The 25,021-nt window shown below is 42.2% G+C and overlaps 1 protein-coding gene across 1 annotated transcript; it reads right to left on the reverse strand.

Annotated features, from left to right (window-relative positions):
- Positions 1 to 949: 949 nt before the first annotated feature.
- CRTAP (cartilage associated protein) lies at positions 950 to 23,881 on the reverse strand. Its single transcript, XM_064703378.1, has 7 exons — positions 23,293 to 23,881; positions 19,428 to 19,577; positions 18,665 to 18,836; positions 16,087 to 16,215; positions 15,010 to 15,155; positions 12,938 to 13,021; positions 950 to 1,637 (listed from the first exon to the last, which is right to left on the reverse strand). Exons 1-7 carry the CDS (start codon positions 23,737 to 23,739, stop codon positions 1,578 to 1,580), a joined length of 1,188 nt encoding a protein of 395 aa, XP_064559448.1. The 5' UTR covers positions 23,740 to 23,881; the 3' UTR covers positions 950 to 1,577.
- Positions 23,882 to 25,021: the final 1,140 nt, after the last annotated feature.

The raw sequence follows: 25,021 nt of genomic DNA on the forward strand, positions 1-25,021 counted from the left end.
AGGAAATGAGATACATCCAACCCTCTGTTAGTTCAAGGCACACAGCAAGCCAGATTCTAGTCTCCTTACCACAAGCTGAGCTGGGCAAATCTCCTAAAGTTAAAAGGCTCTGGATGGATTTTCATTTTGAGATTAAAACAGTCTGCCCATCAACCTCAGTGGATGAGCTGTGATTTATATTAAAGCAGTCAAAAAAGTCAATCTGATCTTCCAAACATCTTTCACACTCAAATTTAAATGTTTCATTGCTGTCATATGGTGGAGGACAATGAAATCTCATCCTATGGATTCTCCTTCTTATTCCCTATAGACACTCAATGGTGCAGACTACTACAGCTTATATAAACTATAGGAGTAACTACTTGTCAAGCTAATGTAGATCATGTTTTGCCTTTTTAAAAACTCAAAGCAGATTAAGGGTTTGTAATTCACTTCCATTCAGCTGAATTACAGTTCCACCATAGGAGGTGAATGAATGCTCATCTCCCCTTGATGCAAGCAGGATGAAACCACTTGGAGGGCTTGATCCTTGAAAACAAAAGAGGAAAGCACAGGATAAAATCCTGTGTCCTCCTCTGAGTTCAAGGGGATTTTTGCTCTTCAGAAGACTTAGACACTAATTCATTACCCATTCTCTATCATTACACCTTTTTTGGTCTGTACCAATACTTCTGTATTGGACTCTGCTGTGCAGTTAACAAAAAAGACAGGAATTCACATGTAAATATTTTTCATTATTCTACTGAAAATCACCTCAGTTTCCACCTGTACTTACCCTTGGATGAAAGCTATGCATAGTCCCACCAGGTTGAAAAAACCACACAAGCTATTTTTTTACAGAAGACAATACTAAATTAAACAATCACCAGTATTTCATACAAGACTGGCCCCACCTCAACAGGGACTGTTTTGACAGAAAGAGTAAAAAAACTGGTAGGAAGAAAAAAATATTTTTATTCTCAGTTTCACATAATGGAATTTAATTTAGCTTTCAAGAAAGATCAACACTGCTCTCAGAATTCTTTAACCAATGTTTATAAGATCATTAGTTGTGCTTTGTTAAACACCTCATTTCAGCTATTCAAATGCACCTTAATATCTTTCAGGTGCACTGGGATTCATTATCACTTTATTCACCATCACATAAAAAGACATATATAAATAATACAATTCATAGTTCAGAAAGAGGAACTGTTATGTCTTCCATAGTTCATAATCTGACAGAAGTTCTTGAGAATTTAGCTGCACTGCTACAACTCAGTAGAACAGCGCTGAAATGAGGAACCTTAGTGTTATCCCAGAAAACAGAAATGGTCTGTTCTGTTGTGTTTGTGCAAGGGAAAGGAAGCTCAAGGGGAAGCTCATGTGCACCAGTTCTGCAGGGTGAAAAGCCATGCTCACAGAAGAGTCAGTGCAGCACGAAGTGACCTTTCAGGAGTGGACCTTGGGACAAAAGGTGCAGCTCAAAGAAGCACCTTTGAGGTATATCTAACTGGAACTACAGGCGATCAAAAACAATGGTAAGGAGCAATGGTGAGTCTTCACTTCTGTAAAGTACTTCCTGGTGGTTTCACTCATCAGGATTCCTTCTTTTCCTCCACTTCCAACAGCTCATCAAGGAATTCCACAACTTCACCCTAGAAATTATTAAATTTAACAGAAAGAAATTAACCCAAAAACCTGGTGGGAAATTTCTGCTATTTTAATAAAAAAATTAACTGCAATAATAGTTGTGCAAATATTTTTAACACCCTCCATGCAGACACTAGTTCAACAAACCCATAAAATACAGGTAAATGGTCCATACCAGTGTAGCCCAAGACTTGCAGTGACACAGACCTTAAAAGGAGAACAAGTTATATACACTTCACAGTAAATCCTCTCATACTTTTACAGGTACTTAAATAGACAATGAAATCTTCACACTTAGAGAGGAATAAATGTTTAAAGCACCTGTTAAATTAGGAAGTTGTTAGAATCCCATAAAACATTAAAAAATTTTAGAAAGCTTCAAAATTCGAAGCCAAAGCATTTTGTAGAACCATAACTTTGACTTTGTATGTCTGCTCTAACCTTTTACATTCCCTGTCACACCCTTCAACACACACCTTCTCCATTTTCAACCACAGATCTTCACAAGCCATGCTTCAATGCAGCAAAAATGTGGAGAACCAGAGATACTAGAATGTTTTCCATACTGGAAACAAATAGACTGGATTTAGATTCAGACCAGAAAATTTACAAGCTGGAGCTAACAGCTTACACAGGGTACCAACACAATGTAGCAATCTAACTTTATTTAAACTACTCCTAATGTAGTTCTACATCCTATACCTTAGTTAAATGTCTTCCTGCATTCCTGTGGTGTTTGTGAGATCCCCAGGATGAGGTGAGAGACGAGAATCTGACTCCATGTTCTCAGAAGGCTCAATTATTATTTTATGATATTATATTATATTAAAGAATGCTATACTAAAACTATACTAAAGAAAAAGAAGGATACAGACAGAAGGCTTAACAAGAATGAATAATTAGAACTCGTGACTGACTCCTCAAAGTCTGACACAGCTGGACCATGGTTGGTCATTAATTAAAAACAATTCACATGAAACCATGTGAATGTGAAACATGCACCTGTTGGAAAACAATGTCCAGACCACATTCCAAAGCAGCCAAACACAGGAGAAGCAAATCAGATAATTATTATTTATATTTTTCTCTGAGGCTTCTCAACTTCCCAGCAGAAGAAATCCTGGCAAAGGGATTTTTCAGAAAAGATGACACATTCCAGCCTGAGTACTCTGGGATGATACAGCTCCACTGGCTGGAACTTACTGTCCTATCAACAAACTACAGCAGCTGAGTTAAAACCTTCTGTGATCGCTTTCAGCACAAGGTAACACCCTCAGTGGTGCAAAGCAGGTGGTCAACAGCAACTGTGCAGCAGCATATCTGGGTCTGGATTGAAGGCACTTGAGACAGTAATTCATGTTCAGGCTCAGGTGTTTATTATTTCTTATCAGTAAAACATTCTCACTACTGTGAGTTCAGCAGCTTTTCATTAGAAGGCACAAAATGGCCAACAATCTCTTGTTACAAGCTCTTTTAAGACTAAACTATCCAATTAAGAACTGACACCTAGATTATTTTCCCTTTTAACCCAATAATTGATCCCAAAGAGCTGCAATGAGGACTTTTCTGCCCAATTACAAAATGCCACCCAAAGCCATGAAGAAGAAGGAAGAAGAAGCATGAAGAAGAAACTCAGGACGACACCCTGCGCCCTCCATCCTGCTTCCATATACAACATTTTAAAAATTCCAAAACCTAAATTTCTCTCCGAGTGATACACCTACACTACTCTACTATAATCTGTTTCGCACTTTTGTGGATTCTAGTCTATCCTGAAGTCCAGGAAACTTTCTCCATGAATGAGGGTCAAAGTCAGTGCTCCCTGGGGGTCAGGGCACCCCAGAGCAGACAGAGAAATATTCCCAGTGCTCTGGGTTTCCACAGCAGCATCTCAAACTCCTCAAAACTGCCTGTAGGAGCCTGTCTGCTGGCACCCTCAGAAACACAAGTATTTGCTGGTCTGCCTTCCACACACAGTTCAGAAACACTGCCTGAGAGGGAGTTCCCTGTGGGAATACCTGTGCCCATCCTCACTTTTTGATATGACTTAGAGAGATGCAGATGCTCAATGCTACATTTCCAACATTTTACTCTAGTAATTACAATGTTCTGATAAACTTTGTTTTCTTTAAACCTTTCTGTTCTTTTTTTCTTGACAGAAACCTATGGTCTAAAAAAATCTTGATATGTCATTTACGTTTTTTCCAAAATAAATTGCCATTTTCTGCTGGAAAAATTCATACTCACTCATCATATTTAAATTTATGAGAACTTCTTCCAGTTATGTTAAAAGCAAGTCATCCTTGTTTGGATCCTCATTCTCCTTCTTCACTTCATCACCCATTCCAAGTCTATGAACTGTACTGGGCTTCTGAGTCTGCTCAATCGATGTTTACAATCCCAATTACATTTTTAGCACATTTTTGTCTAAACAGGCATTCCTTAGAAAGACAGCATCTTCTAGACACTTACATTCTGAGACTCAAAATTTTACTGTTTTCTATTCTGGTGAGAAAAGGGCATTAAAACTCTGTCAATGAAAACAATAAGAGGAAATAGAGAAATTCTGCCTATTTTGAATACAATAATGGTATTATGGATATTGTGATTAAAAAGTATTAACATCACACTTTTAGGATGCATGACTTTTAGGAGAGAAATAACGAAAGTAAGGAAACAACGATAAAAGCAGGAGGAAAGCTGGCTGAAATTACTGCTATTCTTGTTCCCTGCTTCACAAAGGACCACTGAGGTTTTGAAACTATGAAGTGATTTTAGCAAGTCCTGAAGGACAGCAATTTGTTCAAAAGATTTAAGCATCCAACACATTATTGCCACACTCATCACTAAGACAGAATTTTTCCGAAGACACACAACATACAGACAAAATTCAAGTTGTCTGGTATGTTTTCAAATCCAGAAACATGTAAGAGATGAAAAAGGATATTTAAATGCAACTATTAGGCAAAAATCACCCTAAAGAAACTTGAAGTCTGAAATCTCTAGTGTCTGAAACTGAGCTCTAAAGGAAAACATTGCAGAAGCTATTGTGGTCTAATTAGATGTACTGAGGAATAAGAGAGGTTGAAATATGGCAAAAATATAAAAACAGTTGCTGAAACAATATACATAAAATATGCTGCAATACAACTGAGTAAATGCCTGGGTGTTGGTTATTTTGGAAAAGGCAAAACCTCCAGATTAAAGACAAACAAAACCCCAGTTGAAACATTTTTGCCTGTGCCTTCACAATCAAAATGTGAAACATTTGCAAGTTGTCACTGGAGAGAGGTTGGCAGCCCAATGAAGAGGTGGTAACTCTGCCCCAGAGGAGGAGATCACATTGTCACACTGGCAGCTGTGCCGGGGCCAGCACTGCCCTTGTTCCATTAGCACTCACTTCACACTGCACAGACATCTCTAGCTGAGCTCAGCACATATTCCACAGATGCTCATTCCAGGGAAAGAAGCCCTCTGCCTGCTGATTTCTAGTAACTTCCTGCTGATCCATGCCTGCAGACCTGGAGTCTGAAATGAGTCTTTGACACGATTTACTCCCTCAGTGAGACTGAGTCGCTCCTGTCACCTGCTGTGCTCTTTGGTTCCTCCCTACCTTTACAGGAAGAACATCCCATTTTCCATGCTAAATCGGCTGCAAACCCATAATTCTTTCCACTGCCAGCCACCCGAGGGCACAAGGGCCAGCAGCTCCAAGGCAGGAACACAAACACACGGCTCCAGCCCAGGGCTGATGTCAGTGGTGGTGAGCAATCCACGGCCCAAAGCGAAACAGAGATTTTTGGAGTTCACTTGAATTAGCAATATGAATTAAAGATTTAAAGTTTAGCCTGTAGAACTATATGTTGAATTTTAACCTTTTTACTTAAGAAACTTCTGCCATGGTACAAAGGGCATAGGAAAATGCAAATTTCTGAAGCTTCTTGCATAAAGAACAATACCAGAGAAGACCAAGGGATGCAAAGAGCCCAGATTAAGGGACTCCTCCATCTCCAAGCTAATCAAGGCCGACAGACTCCTCAGATAAGCACCAAGGGACCAAAAGCACATGCACAAAGGAGAAAAGTTCAGAAGTTCAGTCGTGAGGAAAAACACAACCTTCAGCCTCAGAAGCCACCAGAGACCCCTGTGAGACCACCACAGCAAACAAGGCATGCCCACAAGGGCGTGGATATGATTACCATGCCAGGCAAGGACAGGCGGGGCCAGGGGCTGGATATGCATGGAAAAGTTGTGCAATGTATTGCATATGGAACACCTTTGTGAATAAAGATGTGGGTCAGACTAAAGCTCAGGGCACAAGTTTTCATGAGAGCTATCTCGCTTGTGCTAGGCACTGACATACATACCCACTTCATGACTATATCTGCTTGTGGAGTGTGAAAAGTGCATATTATATGGCTCTACGCAGATATTTACCATATGTATTTTGATATATTGACTAGTAGTGCTGTATAAACATTTTAATAATAGATGTAGTCTTGTAATTAGAAGGTAACTTTTGTAGTTAAAATAAGAACTATGTTAGAGGGTTTTTTTTTTTAAAGAAAGGAATGAGGCACTCACACCAGATAGCAGTCCCAGGACACCTAAATCTTTCAGGGAAAAGAATTTATTGTCTTCTTATCAGAAGACACTAACTTCTTCCCGCCTTGAAGGCGCTGTTAGGATTAGAAGGAAGAAGCTGACGATGATCAGACAGAATCCTGTATTTGAATGGAATTTATGCATCATGTATGAAGTGTATGAATATGCAATGGGCTATTGTTCTTAAGGGTTAATCCTTTGTTAACAGGGATCCTTTTTTGGGCTGTGATGCCCAGAAAGAAGTACCCGGAGATCTGTAATTCTTTGTCTCTATTGTCTCATTTTGTCCTAATTCAATTTGTCCAAACTGTTATTACTCTAATTGTGTTACTAATTTTTTTTTTACCATTTTATTACTATTAAACTTTTAAAAATTTTAAAAACCAAGTGATTGGCGTTTTTCACATGGGGTTTATTTATTCCGCGTATCGCTTCAAAAGGGCGATGCAGATCTCTGGCTGCTAGGTAGGACATCAGGAGGTGAAGGCTGGCTGGCTTGGGAAGAGAAGGATTTCCTGCCACACCAGTAGAGGCGCGACAGTCAGGCAGCCCACAAGTGGGAAGCACACAAGAACACAGCTGGGCTGCTTGGCCAGGTGCAGGGAAGCATTTCCTCCCTGCCCAGCCCTCGGTGCACAGTTGTGTCCTCCAGGTTGGCCAGGTACGGGTTGAGCAGCTCTGTGGCACCCCACAACCTCCCTCCCTGTGCTTCCAACCTCTTCCCTCTCTCAGTCAGTGGAAAGTGGGACTGATAGACCAAGGATGTATGGGAAAAGACGGAACCGGTATAGCCTGAAATATGAGAGGTGTGATATCGGGCAGAAAATGGGGAATGTTCCCAGGCTGGTGTGAGGGGCAGGAGGAACCAGAGAAGCTGATCTGTCCAACTGGAACCTCTAATTATCTGTTAGATATGCAAAGTGAGCACCCTTGGCATAGATTAACAATGGAACAGAGGCACAGACAGAAAGAACAAGTTGTGTGCCACAGTAATTGATTCAAGGTTTTACTGAGGATATGTGAGTAAGTGGATTACAATAAAAAAATAATTTATAACAGAGTTTTTGGTCAATTCTGAATAAGCTAAGCCAGGCTAGTGAGGTTGGGGCACCATCTTACAAGAAGGTAGAGCACTGGAAAAAAAAAAGACCTAAAAAGGAGAAGAATGCAAAACTCCTCACTTAGTATCTCAGTGTACTGAGTGTCCAAGACCATGATATACATTGGGCCAGGCCCTTCCTTATGCAACATTAAATGTCACATCCACACTCACAAAACACAGCTTTTTTAGAGAAACAGTTGTATTTGGAGACTCCCAGCCAACTACTAAAATAAAACAGCAAAGAGGAAGAGCTACGAGTACCTGGCTCTGCGATGGCACACTCGAGGTTGATGGTCCAGCGCCAACTTTTCTTTCAACAGCATCATTTAAAACCAGCAGCAAGCAGCAGTTGCACTGCCCACTGACAGACCCAGACCCTTTGCCACTGCTTGCAATGATTGCCTGCTGCAAATGCCAACTTTAATCCTTCATGGGTCCTCGCCTCCACCTATAATCTGTTCTGCCATTTCTCAGTGTGGACAGGAAGAGTTATGGGACACAACTAACTTTCTTGTAATAACCCACATTTTCCAACACAGATCTGCTGATGGCCTCTCCTCTAGGCATTCCATATGTCCTGCAGTGGGATATCCCATTCTTCAGGGACGCAACAGAGAAGACAACAAAAGACAGTACTCTAGAATGAATTAAGATCCACAGAAAATTATTACTCTGGACATGCTTTTGCGTGTGATTACCGGTGAATGAATAGGAAACAGCTTTTATTCTACCTCATCCAACAAACAGCCTTAAGAGACAACACACAGAGCATGAAGAATTGGCTGGATATTTGTTTCCTTATAATCTATGACCTAAATAGAAAATATTTATCTCACAAAATGTCCCTTGTTGTCATTCAGAGCAAAAATTCAAATTTTGCTAAACTTCAAAGACCTCAATGATTGGAAACTTGTTCAACAGTGAGAACAACAGATTTGATTCCCCCATGTACTGGGTGTAGGTGATCAGGTTGTGATAGTGAGAAGGGTGGCCTCTAGGTGAGGATCTAGCAGCCCTGCAATTAATTATTGTCCTGCAACTGCCCTAGTAAGCAATGGGAGTAGTCACAATGATTAGGTTATCAAAACCAGCAGATATTGTTCAAGAACAAATGAACACCTTGCAAGAGTGAAGACAAAAGATTGATATGGATGACTGTGAAGGACATTTTGTCCATGGACCTGACAGAGCCAGCGCATCCACACCACAAAGGCCACTGGCCAGCAATGTTTTGGAGAGGGAAAACATTATTTCAGGGTAACAGTAAGGCATGTGTCAATGAGTGGCTCAGCCTGAAAGGTTTATTCAGCCTTCAACCAAGAGCGAGTTCCTTGATCTAACCTTCAGTTAAAATCTGAGAGTTAACTGTAACCACCTCAAAGCCCTGCCAGAACTTCCATGAGCTGCACAGTCCAGGCTGGACATTCCTCACATTCTAGCTGGGGAAAAAAATAAGAAAATCCCTCAATTCTTCGTGCAGAAAAATTATTTGACCCTTAACTTATTTCTTTTTCAGATACTTAGTCCACAGTGTGACCAACTGCCACATGCTTATAGGGCTTTTTGTTTTTTTTCAATATTAAGAGAGCTTAGTTGTTTTTACATGAATATTAACTACTTTCTCAAATATTTTTCCATTTCATTTCAGCTATAGATTCTGAACCTTTACCTGTTTTTTTTCCCATATATTATGGGAGACTACAGTACAGTGCAGTTATTACAGTAGTATTTTACAGTAAACCAGTAAATGTGCTTTCCTTTTAACTTACTTATAAAGCCTATAAAACATGAGTCAACCCAATTTAAGAGGGACTTCAATATTGCTCCAATTGCACTGAAAGCAGAAGCCTTTCAGTGGTCCTGTTTCTGAGCTCTGCTTATGCTCTCCTCCCTGCTTTATGTTGCATGCAGAAGTGTAAGAGAGTCTGGGCAGCAGAAGTTCCTACTAATGCCAGTACCTGCAGCTTGGGGCCATCCATCTGAGCCCAGCCATGCTGGCAGCTCCCCATGCAAAGTGGCTTAAATGGCAGGAGGAACCCCTTCGACAAAGAAACGCATCCAGCTGTGCAGAAGCAAGAGGAAAAAGCAGAAAAACCCAGCCATACGGGGAGAATCTCTGCTAGAAAATTATGATGGCAAAAAAAGAAACAACCTCATCGTTTTTCTTTAAAAAAGGGTGTATTGAATAGGGACCATAACACTGCCCATTAGCTGGCAACCCTCTCTGAAACAGCTGCCATCAGCTCTTAGGGCAGCAGTGCTGCTGGAGCTGTGCTGGGCTGAGGTCACAGGCAGGGCAGGGTTTACAGCACTTAAAACTTGCTGGTACAAGCACACTCGTCTAAATCATTTGAACATATGCAAGGAGTGAGTTAATAATGCTCAAAGTATATTGTTAGCAATTCCCAAACAGAAAAACAGGCTGAATTCAGATTACTATTTGCTATCAGTACTCCACTGGGGGCCTTGTGTTTTGATGCTATTCCTTACGTCCTCTTTCCACCAGTCACGTTGGTTCAGTACTTCTTCTTCTTTGCATTACATGGATGTGATGAAACACAGAGAGTTTTAATTTCAGCCACTACACAAATGGAACACACACTATACCCAAATAAAAAGAAAGATGTCCAAAAAAAAGTGGGTAAAAACTACCAACAGCTTTTCACCTACTGATTAAGTACTGAAAGAAAAATCATATTGTAGGCTCATCCCCGCCAAATATTTGTGGTTCTTATGTAATTTAGAACAACTAAGTAGCTATGTCCCTCCCAAAGAATTCCATAAGAACATTGATTTTAGGGCCAAAAACATGTCTCATACAATTAGTGTGGTGCTGGAGTTACATCTACACTAGCTGAGTGTCTGGCTCTTAACAGCATCTCAGTTTGCCACTTCAATCTGTGCAGTACCAGGAGCTGTATCCATGATAGCCTTGATGCATTACACATCTGAACAGAAATTAAGAAACTTGTCAATCCATGGCCAACCAAGATGACAACACTGTAATGTTCTTTTAACTTCCCTGTGGAAAACTGCAAGGATATTTAAGAATAATTACTTTTTCTTAAAAGTAATTTGTAGCTAGCTGGCGCTAATATTCTGTCACCTCCACTGTGTTAAATGTTTGAATTAAGAGTTTTTCATTTCCTTGTGGAAAAAAATTAATAGAGTAACACAAGCAGGACAGTATTTCTTGTCGTAACATATGCAAAAATCATTACTGCCTGTTCCATCCTCTGCAATTACTGCTATGTATTCCTGAAGAAGCCAAATGTTTTCACTCTCTTTGCTAAGGGGTATTTAGAAAGACACATGCATGATCTGGGCTACAGGAGCACTGAGAAGTCTGGATAAAATGAGATTCTCCACTTGAAAATAATGGCACTCACATAGGAAGTGATCCTCTTGCCACATCAATCCTTTTCCTTCCGCCAAGGGAAAAAGAATTCTTTTTTTCCTGCATATTATCTTGCCGGCTATCTTACCAGCCCACAAGAAACTTCACAAACAGCAAACATGGACCACAGAAACTCACAGAAAATATGGCCTATGGCCCAAGGAGCACATGGTTTAAATAAACAGAGTGCACTTAGAAGAGAGCCTGTCTCCATCCTTAACAATTTTTAATAAAGTTTTTACTGCAATGCCTTATCTGGGGTTTTCATCAGTTTTCAACATTCCTATGGAACAAACTTTTCTATCCGTGCCAGAAGAAATATTAAACAAAATAAAAAAATTCCACTTATACTACCAGGTCCTGCCCATAGAGCAGAAACTGCAAGGTAGAGGTTTCACCTTTGCGCTATTCCTGCTCTGTCTGCACTCCCTGGAAGTCTCCTGCAGCCAAACACAAGTTCTGGTAGCCAGCGATTTATGAGTTCACTACCAAAAGCCAGAGCCAAGCCAGAGGCATAGACAGCCTCCATTCTCCCCAGGTTTTTGGGCCCTGGCAAGGGAGGGCACAGAAGCCCTTCAGCTTTTCCCCTGAGGAGAAGAAGAATGGTAACTTTCCCAGACAAAGAGAGTGTGAGGTAAGGGTATCTGCAGCATAAGCAGGCCCAGTAATTTTGGTTGTTTAACCCAAACATATAATCCAGTGTAATGTGACTTCCTTGTCAGCCCAAAAGTTTAACTGAGGTTTACACTGCACCACCCTCCTGCAGATTGCAAGGTCATTTGTAATTGCCCTGGTGAAAGGGGCTGCAGGAATGAATGCCAGCAGCTGAATGCTTGTTCATTCTACACACAGTGCTGAAGATGGTTCCATAACCCCTTCTCCTAACAACACATGGGGAAAACCCTCAAAAAGGGCTTCTTCACTCCCCTTCTTAATTAATCATCCCTGTGTTTTGAAGTAGCAGATAGGAAAGAAGGAAAAAAGTACAAATTAAGTTGATGCCTAACATAAGAAAACATCATGGACAAAGCACAAACCAACAAGGGAATATAAAAAGCGCTCAAGTATTTCACACCTTGATGAAAATCCATACAGAGCAGTCCTCATCTAAGCTTAACCTTAAAGCAAGCTTATTAAACTGTCTTTCAGGGGGTTTTATCCCAATGGAAAGTCTTCCTGAAGTCTGGTAACCTTGCAATGGAATTTTACATAGAGTTGTTTTCAGATCACAAGAATACTGAAGGCAGCACAGACATTACTTCTCTGCTGTAAAAGATTCTCACTCCCTGTGTTTTGGATAACAAAAATTGAAAAGGTGTTTTAATTCTTTAACATAAGCCATCTTCTAATCATCTTTCTAACTAGAACAGACCTCGGCAGTGCTCATTACAGATACCCTTGCCTCATGTCACAGCTGAGCACAGCTCTGTCTTTGTCAATGCCAGCAACATTCCATCATTTGAAGATTTTTCTAAACCTCTAAATGAAAGGACCCAAAAACAAAGCAAAAGGCAATCCAAAACCTCCCATGAATTATACTTTAATTTCAGTTCAGCCCTTTCAACAATTAAACTATTTTTCTTGCACCAAAGTAAAAAAAAATCCCTTCTTACATATTTTCCAGTGTAAATAGTAGTCATTATGTGTTATTTGACCACGAATTCCAACCATCTATAAAGCATTACTGGGTGACCAAAATGCCACTAAGCAGAAAAAATAACAGATAACAAGACTTTCTTTGGACAAAAACTACAATTTAGGTGGTTACTTCTGGACAAAATTGTAAGGACCTTTAAATCTAATTTAAATAACATTCAGAAAAAAAAAAAAATCCACACCCCCTCCCAGCCCCCTCCAAAACACCAAACCCAGAAAAACATTTGGTTTAAAGATATATGCACCATTTCTCTGCCCCCTGGTGTTACAATTCGAAAACTGGGTTTCCTTTCTTTTCTGTGGGCTCAGTGCATTATACATTTACCTTTGTGTTAATTCTGTCCATGTTTTTTTTAATGGTACATGATGTTCTTTGGGTTTGTTCTTATATTCCACTTACCAAACAAAAATTCATTATAAATTGGTCGTGGTTACAAGAAGATTTTTCCATATTAGTGAAACCCTGGAATTACAGCTATGTATCATCTTCACTTTAAATGTGATTGCTGCTTTTTTCACCCTGATTTCATTTCTGGCAAACTCACCTCATCATCATCCATCAGATGTTCCTTCGCGAATTCATACAATTCCAGCTGGAGCGTGGTAATGTTGTGGTACCGAACTGCCTCCTATCAAAAAAACCCAAAATTCTGTTACTTTAGGGCAGCAAGACAGGCCAGTGCCATCACATGCCTCCTGAAACCATCCCAGGGAGGTCACACCCAGACCTAGCAAAGGCAGATCCAGGCAGGGATGAGAAAGGAAACAGCAGAACAGCAAACAGCCCATTCCAAACTCTTCCGTGGATCTCCCTAAGCACAGGCTTCCTCACTGCAAGAACAAAGCACTCTCCTCCTTCTCACGTTTCAAAGCACTGGCAGGCCTGAGAATAAGGCAGGAGGCTGCCAGGGCTGAGCAGCAGCCTGTGCCTGCATTCCAGTGGGCTTTGGACGGGAGAAAGGCTCTGTCTCCCTGCGCTGGCTGTGGCAGCAGGCAGTTCTGGGAAAGAGACCCACGGAGCTGTTCTGCATGATAATGACTCACCAGCCTGAGCCCCAACCTTGCAGGGGAACTCTGCAAGGTCACTCACCTGTCCCTCCTCACTTCCCCACTGCACAGGGTAGCTCAGTCTCATAGGGTCACATTTGTGAGTACCAGCTGCCATCTACTTTGATTATTCCATTTAACTCCTCTTGGGGAAGAAAACAGGAGACCCCCTCTTTCACAAGAACATATAAAGGTCAGTGCCAGAGCCAAATGTTGCTGTCATCCCATTACCACTTTTAGAAAATATACCAGAGGCATCATGGTTTTCGAGGCAAGTGATTAGGACAGCAAGCAACTTCTGTTTACAGCTACACAGATCAAAGTACAAGAAAATACAGCTGTGTGCATTTAATATTTTGTATTTTAAAATCAAATTATCTGTAGTGCCCAGCTCCAGAAGTCATCAATGAAACATTCAGAGTGCATGTGTAGGGCCCTTGTTCTGCCCCCTCTGCACTCGTATGCCAAACGTGCCTGTGGTTTGCAGTTTCATACTGTTGCTACCCCTCACTCCCACCACCACCAAACATTGTCTCCAATATGGTCTCAAAGCACCATTCTGTTCCCAAAAGCAGCGACAAAGGAGCAGTCCCCTTCCCCTGGGAGCTCAGACTTGCTGCTGCTGCTGCCTGAAAGGACCAAATGCATTTTTGTTGCCTTTTGTCTCAGTTGGCCCCGCAGGGCAGGCCTGGGCTCCCACTGTGCCAATAAAGTGTGTGCTCTAAGAGGCATGACTGGAAGGCACTAAATTTAATTTGTGGAACATGTATTGCTAATGACTAACTAGATGTACAGCCCATATGACTGATGCCTAAGCAGTCAGTGAGTGCCACAATTTAGCTGCATGACTTAAATCCTGGTAACAAGAAACATTAGAAAGTCCAATTTGATGTCACGGTCCAGGCTGTAAAATTTCCTTGGACATGGAAATTTAAGAACAGCATAGAAACCCATTTTTTAAATAGTCTTCCAAAGTCAGATGACAACTATTGCTGGACAGACTGGTGTCTTCTTTGCAGCAAGCATTTTAATTTAGATAATTAGATGAAATGCAGTCCTGAGCCTCTTTCCATCCTCATCCACCCAACTGTGTTCTAAATGGAGTAAGTGGAAAGCCAGTTTAGCCGGAGTTACCATATTCAGCCACATTCCAGTGCCCACAGAACCTGAAATAACAAGCGAGTGGGCAACCATGTGTTGGCAAATAATGATTCACAAAAGCCTGAATGTCACTCAGAGATTTCATCATCAGAGATTTCAGGGGCCAGCTGCTTTATTTATAAAGGTACATAAAGACATAAATATGCCTAAGTGTCAGAGAAGTACCAGCATGGGTTTACTTCTCATCATATATTATATGCTATCATAGCATGTTTCAACAGAAAGGGAAGAGTTACAATGGCATTCACTGTTTACATGACACACTGCACCTCTGTGTACAACTTTCTATATGATTTTAATAAAACAGGACATGTTAAACTCCAGAACCAGAAGATATCTCACATTTTCCCACTGAATTTCAGAGAAATATTTGAATGTGTCTAGAAGGCATTTTAGGTAATCCACCTACCGATCTGGGCTGAAAATCCTCCTCTTTAAGTCCCCACTTGTCTTTGTGGTACTGGTAATAGACCATGTTCTGTTTCATTACTTCATCTTTTTCATCAAACAGAAGGTAACTGGCAGCACAAGCAGCTGCATTCTTCATGTCATTCACTAATTGAGAAACACACACCAAAAAAATCCAGGTAAGGTAAATGAACAAATTCCTGTTATTATCTAAGGTCTGGAAAACTCAAATGGAAACACAGCCCATGCTCTACCTCCTCACCAGCTGCATAGAGGAAAAAAAATTGCTCCCCAGAAACTATGTGCTATTTTTGCTCTAAAACACATAAGGCCATGGTTCAAAAATCAACTCATCACCAACCTCTGATGGTTTTCTACGAAAATCCTAACCAAATGTTCCTCCCAGGTATTCCAGTATCAACCCACAGCTTGGCAAAACACACTGGGGCATTTATTTAAGAAATAAAAAATATATATATTAAACTCCTCCCTACTTCTCTGTACTTTGATAAAGAGGGAAGAGTCAGGGTGTTAAGTGTGTAGTCAAACAACACAAGCAAGAGTCATTAATGGCTTGATGCTACATGGCTGATGTGCCTTCCCTTTGATATTGGAGCCTGCAGGAACAGCTGTAAGGGCTACATGTGCTCTTTACAGTGCAAGCAGTTTCTCAAGAAACCACAACTTTCACTGATTAATTTACCTATCAAGCATGTCATCACTGAGCAATGAATACTACAATTTCTTTTAAGTGGTCCCCTCTTTCTTCAAAATCTATTTAGCCCCATTCTAACAGGATGATAAGAATCCACTAGGAAAAAAAATCAAATAGTATGAAATACTCTGTAGGTTTGTCTGTGGAAGAAATTCTGTCCCATGTGTGTTAACTACAGTGATAACAGGGTGCAAAAGACATCAGGAAACTTAGATTTTCTGTCCCAGAAAAGTGTAAAATGAAGATTCTGGAGGGCACTACTTATATTCTGAAGCATAAAATTAGAGGGAAAGTATTACGAATGGAATCCGTCCCACATCATCCAACATCAGTGTTATTTAAGCACAAAAAATTACTACTTACATTTATAATACGCAAACTGCAAGTAATGGTACATGGTGGCCACAAATTTTTCAACGACAAAGCCTCCAATAATGGGTGTCAGATTGCTCTCGCACTGCACTTTGCATGCAAGGACTTCAATATAATGGTCTGGAAGGAAGAAAACAGCAACAGAGGATATGGATAGCACAGAGCAAATTGTTATAATCACTCCCATTAGTCACCCATTAAAATCTGGCCTTGTAATGCTCTCCTGGGTCCTGTGCCTCTGGCTCTTGCTGCTTGGAAGTACTCAGAATCTACAATTCCATCTGAAGTGTGAATCAAGTGTTGGTACTAGGCCCTTCTGCAAAAATCTGTGTGCCTGACTTTTAAGGCATCATCAGAGCTGGAATTCCAGAGAGCTGAGCACTGAGGTTTCACTGACACCTACAGGCAGTATGTGGTTGGTGGGTTTTAGAGAGTATTACACAGTACTGCATTATGTCCTAGCTGTATTTCTAAATTTTGCAAACCTTGGCAATTTCATTGCATTATTGCACTAAGAAGGCCCCCGTGGTGCTGAGTACAACTGTGTCACAGACAGATACAGCAGGTGATTGCAAAATAAACCTCCAGAGATGGCTGCTTTACAGGCCCAGAGTTTGGATGTTTTAAGGCAGAAGAAAGAGGAGAATATGCTGCTCACCACAGAAAAACTTTCAGCCAGGAACATGTAAGTTCACAAGCTCACCCAGTCTAAAAATTGCTATACATAATGCAAGACTATTGCTATATATAATATAGGACTATAGGTGCTGTAGGAATATAGGACTATTTATCTTCAAGAAAATGCATTTCAAGAAAACCTTCCAGCAAAAAATTTCAAGCATTTTCCAAATATATCACATTCATCAACAGCACAGAAAATAAATATTTTAAAGTCTTAGTTTCCCTCTAAGCCACATTTGGCAGGTGAAAGCAAGTTAGCTAAGCTTGTGCAGCAAATTTCTGACCAAGACAAAAGAACTTTTCATCCCTGACAATTACTAACATGAAAAATACTGAGGTTAACTAAATATAACTGCTGATACTAATTAAAAATAACTGGCCAAATGAAATTCCCAGATCCATCTTTTACAAGAGCAGTGGAATCTCCAGACACAGTAGTGCTCAATTCCAGCCAGCAGTTAAAGCCAGAGGTGTGTCCCTCAGGGAAGTGATCCCATGCAATGAGGACAGCTGGCTTCCTAACACAACTCTCTGCTCAGTGATAAATACATGCCTAGGGCAAGAGCCAAACACTTCTGGTGAACACTTACTGCTATATCTGCTTCCTGCAGACCCTTGGAGGCAGAATATCCCTCCCTGGAACACAAGCACGATTCAGCCCAGGCAGTGCAAATAAATTTGAGTGTTCCTATCTCAAGAGCGAAATACTTGAAATGCATGAACATGGCCATGGTGACATCATGCTGTAATTCCTGCCTTTCCTTCCCATCACTGCTGCTGGGAATTGTCCTTCCCATCCCAGGAGGAAGAGGGAGGATGATAGTAAGTGTCAAGCACAGGTAAGCAAACACACTGCTCTTCACAGTGGCTTGGGGATTGTCCTGATGTCAGAGCTCTGACCCACTGGGGAACAAAGTCTCTGTCTTTTGCTTTACCTCCTGTGATTTGTGCTTCACTCTGTTTTTGTTATCCTAGACCCCTGCATGTTTTACCCAAGATCCAAGAGCAAGTCAAGGCTTGAGAAATAGCCTGCAATATCTATTCCATGTCAGCTGCTCTGGTGGATACCAGCTGCACACCATGAGAAACTGAAGCTGCTCATGTATAAAGCTTCACAAAAGCTTCCCCTCACCAAGACATATTACGGCTTTAGGACAAAAAGTTGGAATCTTTTCCCTTAGGGCAACTTAAAACACAAAAAGAGCAAGAGAATTTCTAAGTTTATTGAGAAAACATGCAGGCGTTCTCCACAAAAGTATTTCCAACAACACTGAGATGTCAGAGCACTGGACAAATTACTTGTTTCTTTCGCTGCCAAAGAGCACAGGAAATGTGCATGTGCTATTACGACAACAATCAAAAAAGTTGATGTCCCTCTTCAAAGCAATGGATTTTTATTTTTTTTTGCACTATAGACACAAAATACAGATGTTACCTACTAGTAAAACTCTAACACAGGTAAGATTAAAAATAGCCAACACTTGTCATACTTAGGAGAAAGGAGATGCAGATCACCAGACCTACACAAAACAGAAAGCTGATTGCAAAGGCAGGCTGACTAACCACTGAACCTCAAAGTGATACTGAAATGATGGTCAAGAGACCTGGTTGGATGACCACTGCTACCCAGATGGAGCAGTTGTTATTTACACATCTATGTTACTTTGACACAGAACTTCCATGCTAATGTAAGATCTCTGTTCCAGTTTCCTGATAGACTTCATTTATGTTACTGATGAGAGCATAAAGTAAACCAGAGTTCAAACATTTTTCAGTGAATCTAATAAACTCCTAAACTGAGGAACAGGGCTTGGGTAACCAATCCTATGAATAAACTGAAAGGCACTTTAGGGACACCTTTCCTTCATGTTTCAAGGTAACCACTGACCTGCAATGGAAAGATAGAAGTCTTTAAAGTCTGTGATCTCTCGGGAGCCTTCGCAGGCTGCTATGCAGTCGTCGTAGGCTTTGAAGAACTCGGGAAGCGCCAGTTCCATGTCCGAGATGGACGTGCGCCAGTTGTCGCCATTGTACGCTCTCACCGCCCTGACAAAGAGATTCTGCGAAATTGGCAGCAATGAATCGGCAGGAAGTGACCCGTGAGAAGTGTTGTGTAAACTCAGACACAGCAAGTGATGTCTCCACATTTCTGGATGAGCTGCTCTCCAGATGATGTGAGAACAAACACAGGAGACTAATGGATTTTAACAGGTATTTCCCAGAGAGCAGAGTATGTCACTCCATTTCCAATCAAAAGAAAAGCCCGCTGGAGAGAAGCAACAGTGTGAGGCTGTGACAGAGATTTTCAATGGAATCTTAAAGCCAAATGTCTGAGCTATTTTCAGCTGTGCCACGACAGCACTCATGAATTTGGATAACCAGGCACCTGCTTAGCTCCAGCAGCAATCTGCATGTAGCAGCTTTCAGGTACGCCACTCTCTGATTTGCTGTGACTCATTTGTGGAACAATGAAGTGCAGCAGAGGTGAGAATTACTGAATGCACCAGGGAGGCAGAACAAAGACGACTGAGATGACAAAAATAGACTAAAAACTGAGAACACATAAGCAAATGAGACCCCTGAATCTCACCCAATAAGAGGAGTAATAGAACAGTCCCAAAAGAGCAGACCCTAAGGAATAAAAACCATACCTCATAAGGCTTTATCTCCAAGTCTTTAATATGCTCCTCAGCATCAGGTATGCTCTTATAGTAGGCCATATTTCTTTGCATCATTTCATCATCTGGATGCTTCAGAAGAAATGTGTGAGCTGCTGCAATAGCTTTTGGAAGATTATTAGCCTAAACAGGGATAGGGAAAAGAAGCTGTTAAAAAAAAAAAATTACCCAGAGAAAACAAAACAAAACAGTTCAAAGGTTCCCAGTTTTCTCAATGACTTTTCTTGAATTCTCTAAACTCACAAATTTACTTCTACTGAGAGCACAGCAGATACAATTGTACAGTAAAACTGATATAATTCCTCTCAGTTTTACTCCTAGAAGAGTGTGAACAATTTACTCAGAAATCTATCATTTTTGCAGATAGAATAGATGACTGCTGTAAATCAAAAAGATTAGGTTTTATCCCTTGCCCCTCCCCTGTTCATAGAGCTGACAAGGCAAAATACCAGGGCTCCTGCGAGGGATTAATCTCACAGCAAGTACTGATGCTAACCAATGGATAGTAGTCAGGAGTCTTCACTGTTTGTATGTGTTTATGTCATTTATTTGCCCAGCAGCACAGAAGACATTATTAAAATAATATGTCTTCCTGGTGGCATTACAAAGTGCAGAGACTTGGTCAAAAACTGAGTCCTAAAGCAACTTTCTGAGCCCATTTTTTAATTAACTTTAATCCCTGTTAGATATACTTTGTGACGTGTGCATTTCTCATTTACAACTGTATGTACCAAAGATGTATGTACTTCTGTGTGCGTGCCATTTAGGATTCCTTAAATTTTATATATATATACATACACATGCATATTTTCATAAATTATATAGTATATGCACATATTTAGGAAGAGTGAGAAAGCAAAAGTTTGGGGTATTTGTGAACTGTTAAAACCCCTTTTCCAGGCTGTTCAGTGTATATATACAACATCAAAATACAGATGTTACCTACTAGTAAAACTCCAACGCAGGAAAGATTAAAAATAGCCAATAAAACCTTGTCATACTTAGGAGAAAGGAGATGCAGATCACCAGACCTACACAAACCACAAAGCTGATTGCAAAGGCAGACTGACTAACCACTGAGCCTCATAGTGATACTGAAATGATGGTCAAGAGACGTGGCTGCATGACCACTGCTACCCAGATGGAGCAGTTGTTATTTACACATCTATGTTACTCTGACACAGAACTTCCATGCTAATGTAAGATCTCTGTTCCAGTTTCCTACAGACCTCATTTATGTTACTGACAGGAGCAAAAAAGTAAACCAGAATTCAAACAATTTTCAGTGAATCTAATAAACTCCTATAGAACCCTACTCACTAGTGAAACAGCTTCTGGCAGCACACGTGTGAAACCACGAGCAAGAGTCACAGTGTGCACACGCACCCTTCTGCTCACACCCATGAAAGGTGCCCTTTCATTTTGGAAAGGAACATAAGGGATGGCTGCACAGCAGCAAAACTTGAACCCAGCCACTGCTGCTGTGCTGCTAGGAATGTCCCAGCACTGGAGCTCTGCCAGCTGCCCTTCCTGGCTGTCCCAAAACTACGTGTTTCCAGTCCGCCCCGACCGTGCTAAATGCAAAGGGAAATCTCAGCTGCACTTTCGTCACATGCCTGGTTTCCTCTGTGCTCTAGCTGTAACCCTGCTTCTTTGGTAAGCTGACAAGTCTCATTTTTATTTAGGTCCATGATTCACTCTTGGTTTTAATTTTCACCTCTTAGGAAAAAAAATAAAATAAAAAGAGGTTTTGTAGAAACACACACTAAGTGAACTCAGTGGCTCTGAGAAAGCTCCCTCCAGAGGAGCAAGCAGCAGTGCAGGAGCAGCTACTCCCAGAATCTTACAACGTGGCAGATTTCTCTGTGAGCCCACCTGAATACACACATGGTTACTCTAAAAAATTACATAAAGTATTTTCCTCCCACTTCTTCCTCTACTTTAAATGCTGTTGGGGGGGTGGAGGGGTGGGGGAAAGGACATTCCTTTCACAGAAACCACCAGCCAGGAAAAAGCCCTTTGGATGCAGCAGTTTGTAGCTCTGGAAGGCACATTTAGAACTCCCTGAGAAAGATAAGGGCTCAAAGCTGAACTACAAATCCAGTATGAAACACAATATAAACAACAGACACTAAAAGCAAAACCACCAAACTACTACTGAAACTCAATGCAAATGTGATTGAAAAAAAGAGTTAAAAGGGAGGGGGAGGGATTCCTCCAATTTCCCTCTCACATTCCTACCTGGCAGTTACTCGACTGTATTCAAAATGATAAGAGATTATATTTGGTGTTATCTGTACAGTGCAAACTTTGTACACGCCACAAGGGGGGAATTAATAGTTAAATTAAGATAAGAAGAGGAAACATTTGTGATGATGTCATTTTGGTATCCATATATAGCTTTGAGAATTCGAGGAATTCCTGCCCTCTCCAGAGGCTAAAATGTATCAAGTTCTTTGGTATGGTCTTAGGGAAGGCATTAGACTCCAGTGTGACGCTGTGCATGTGGATGCTGTTCTGGTTTCATGAGAACACATTTCCCTGTGAGTGTTTGGAAAAACTGCTGAGGAAACAGCACTCCTAAAAACAGGGCACAGCAACAGTTTAGAAGATGTGTGTTTTCAAGAGGCAATCTCAAAATAATGCACAAGCATATAACCTATGTAGTGTATACTGGGATATGTTGGGAGTGAATCTCTAAAAGGGAAAACAATCTAACCAAAGAGCTCAGCTTGTTTCCTTCCTGTTAATCTCAAATGCAAATAACTGCAGTGTCTGAGGGGATGGCAGGACAGATGGACCTGGATATAGAGAACAGAAGATGAAGATGAGAAGGGAGAAAATAACCAATAAGATCCTGGACAGAAGAATGATAAGAAGCTAGAACAACAGGATGAAATCTGTTAAGAGAAGTGTGTCCCCAGTCTTGGCTGACCCAAGAGCAAAAGGTAAATACCATTCCAAGGTATTATAGTGTCCCACTTCAGCAGCCAATTTTTGCTTCGTTCCTTCTTGCAGCTGTAATGAAACTGGAGTTTTCCAGGCATGAGGCTATGGGCAAGTCACAGGCTGGGCCAGGCTGCTGCACTTGAAAGAACTGGACCAGAAACGAGCAAGTGAAGAAGGTGGGCACGCTGAAGGAGAAGAAGCAGTGAAGATCGCTTGCAATAGCAGAGCTGTGACATGAAGAGTCTGAAAAAGGTTCCAGAGAAGTTAGAAAGTAAGGCAGACGGAAAGATGGAAAGAGAGGGGCAGGAATGACACAGCTACTGGACACAGAGGCAGCATCCAGTGGCCCGACCTCTAGGAAGAAGTGGAAAGGCTGTTTCTAGGGGGTGGATGTGCTGGATGAGTTGTAAAAAACGAGTGAAGAGGGAGCTGGATGGTATGTGGATAAGCAGGGGGAAAGACAAGGCACAGGCTAATCCCACTGTGGGTTACAGGAGTGGGAAGAAACAACTGAAAGGTTCGCCAAGGAGAGGATCACAAAAGGTAGGGCTGACAGTCTAGGGGGGCAAGGAAGAAATGGAGGCGAGGCAGATGAGAGCTGGTGCGGAGGAGGAGGTGATGGGGAATGAGGTTGTGGCCCAGAGTAACCTGCTCCGAGGGCCAGGTGAGAGGTGGGCATGACAGGAGGCTTTTCGAGCATCGGGTGCACGAAGCATTTGGGCACACCACGACACTGACAGGCGTTTGGCGTGCCTGGAGGGTGACACCGCACCAGGCGAGACTTTGAGAGCCTCCGACAGAGGCGGGGGGAGCGGAGGCAGGACAGCAGAGCGATGGGAGGAGAAAGGAGGAGGGATCAAGGAGAGGCAGGCGAGGGCGGGGGGCTCACCTTGAAGTAGGCGAACTGCAGGTACTTGTAGGGCTCGCGGCGCTGGAACTCCTCGAGCAGTTCGCGGCCGGGCTGCGCCTGTCGGAAGGCGGGCAGGCCCTGCTTGCAGCGCCGCAGGCACTGCGCCCGCCGCAGCACGCCGGACAGGATGCGCAGCTCCTGCAGGGCGGCGCTGCGGGGCGCGGGGGGCGCGGGCGGCGGCGCGGCCGCGCTGCAGTTGCGGTGGCAGAAGGCCTCGCTGTCGCGGAGCAGGCGGTACAGCCGCATGCTGACCTCCAGGTAGCTGACGCTCTCGGGCCAGTTCTCGGTGCTGTACTGGTCCAGCCCGTAGCGGTAGGCCGACTCCAGCGGCATCAGCTCGTCCCGCGGGAAGCTGCGGAAGCTGTAGCGCTCGTACTGCGCGCCCGCCGCCGCCAGCAGCGCCGCCAGCAGCGCCGACACCCACATGGCTGCGCCTCCGACACCGCACAGCAGAGAACAGCACAGCACCGCACAGAACCACGTCGCTGCCGCCGCCGGGAGAGGCGGCCCGGGGCCGGGAGGAGGGGAGGGGAAGCGGGTGGGCCGGGACGAAGGCAGGGCAGAGGCGGCCCGCGGCCGGGAGGAGGGAAGGGAAAGCGGGCGGGGCAATGCGAGGGCCGGGCAGAGGCGACCCCGGGGAGGGAGCGTGGCCGCGGCGGGGAGGAGCGAGCACAGCGCCGGCTGCTCCGCTGCCCTGGGTGCCGCTGCCCGGCCGGAGCCGGAGCTGCTTCCAGCCTCTGTCGTGTCTGCAAGGAAACTTTTCCTCAAAGTGTTTTCCCCAGTGTCCGTGAGAATTGGGGTTTTTTGCCGTCCACAATTTAGGGGTTTTTTTTGGAAAATATATGTTCTAAATCAATTTCTTGTACCCTTCAATTTTTTTTTTTTTTGGTGTGCGTTTATCTACAAAACCTGTGACATAGGTTCACGCATCCATATTGCGATGAATGCGTGAAAAAAAAAAAAAACACCACAAAAAAACCTCACCCTGGGCAATATTTCCCTTGAAACTGAGGGTTTAGATATGGTGTTTCTGGAAAACGCCAATCACTTGTTTTTAAAATTTTAAAAGTTTAATAGCAATAAAATGGCTATAAAAACAGCAATATAATTAGAGTAATAAAAATTTTGGACAATCTGGATTAGGACGATATGAGACAATAGAAACAAAGAGTTACAGACGTCCGGGTACCTTTTTCTGGGCAGCACAAATCTGAAAAAGGACACCCGTTAACAGAGGATTAACTCTTAAAAACAATAGCCTGTTGCATATTCATACACTTCATACATGATGCATAAATTCCATTCAAACACAGAATTCTGTCTGGTCAGTGTCAGCTTCTTCCTCTGAATCCTAACAGCGCCTTCGAGGCTGAGCAAGGCGGGAAGAAGTTCATTTCCTCTGATAAGAGAGCAATAAATTCCCTTTCTCTGAAAGATCTAGGTGTCCTGTGGCTGCTATCTCGCTGTGAGTCCTTTCTTTTAAAAAAGTATCCTACATAGCATAGTTTCTATTGTAACATTACGTTATAACCTAAAACTACATTTAACACACTTCTTAAGAAAATTAATACAACCTAACTTTCTAACACAACACATATAATATTCATTTTAATATTTGCAAAAAGCCAATCATAAAATATACATTTTTCACATGTTCTAAATCAATCTCTTGTACCCTCCAATTTTTTTTTGGTGTGTGTTTTTCTCT

Source organism: Zonotrichia leucophrys, chromosome 2 (assembly GCF_028769735.1).
Source record: "Zonotrichia leucophrys gambelii isolate GWCS_2022_RI chromosome 2, RI_Zleu_2.0, whole genome shotgun sequence".
Taxonomy (NCBI): domain Eukaryota; kingdom Metazoa; phylum Chordata; class Aves; order Passeriformes; family Passerellidae; genus Zonotrichia; species Zonotrichia leucophrys.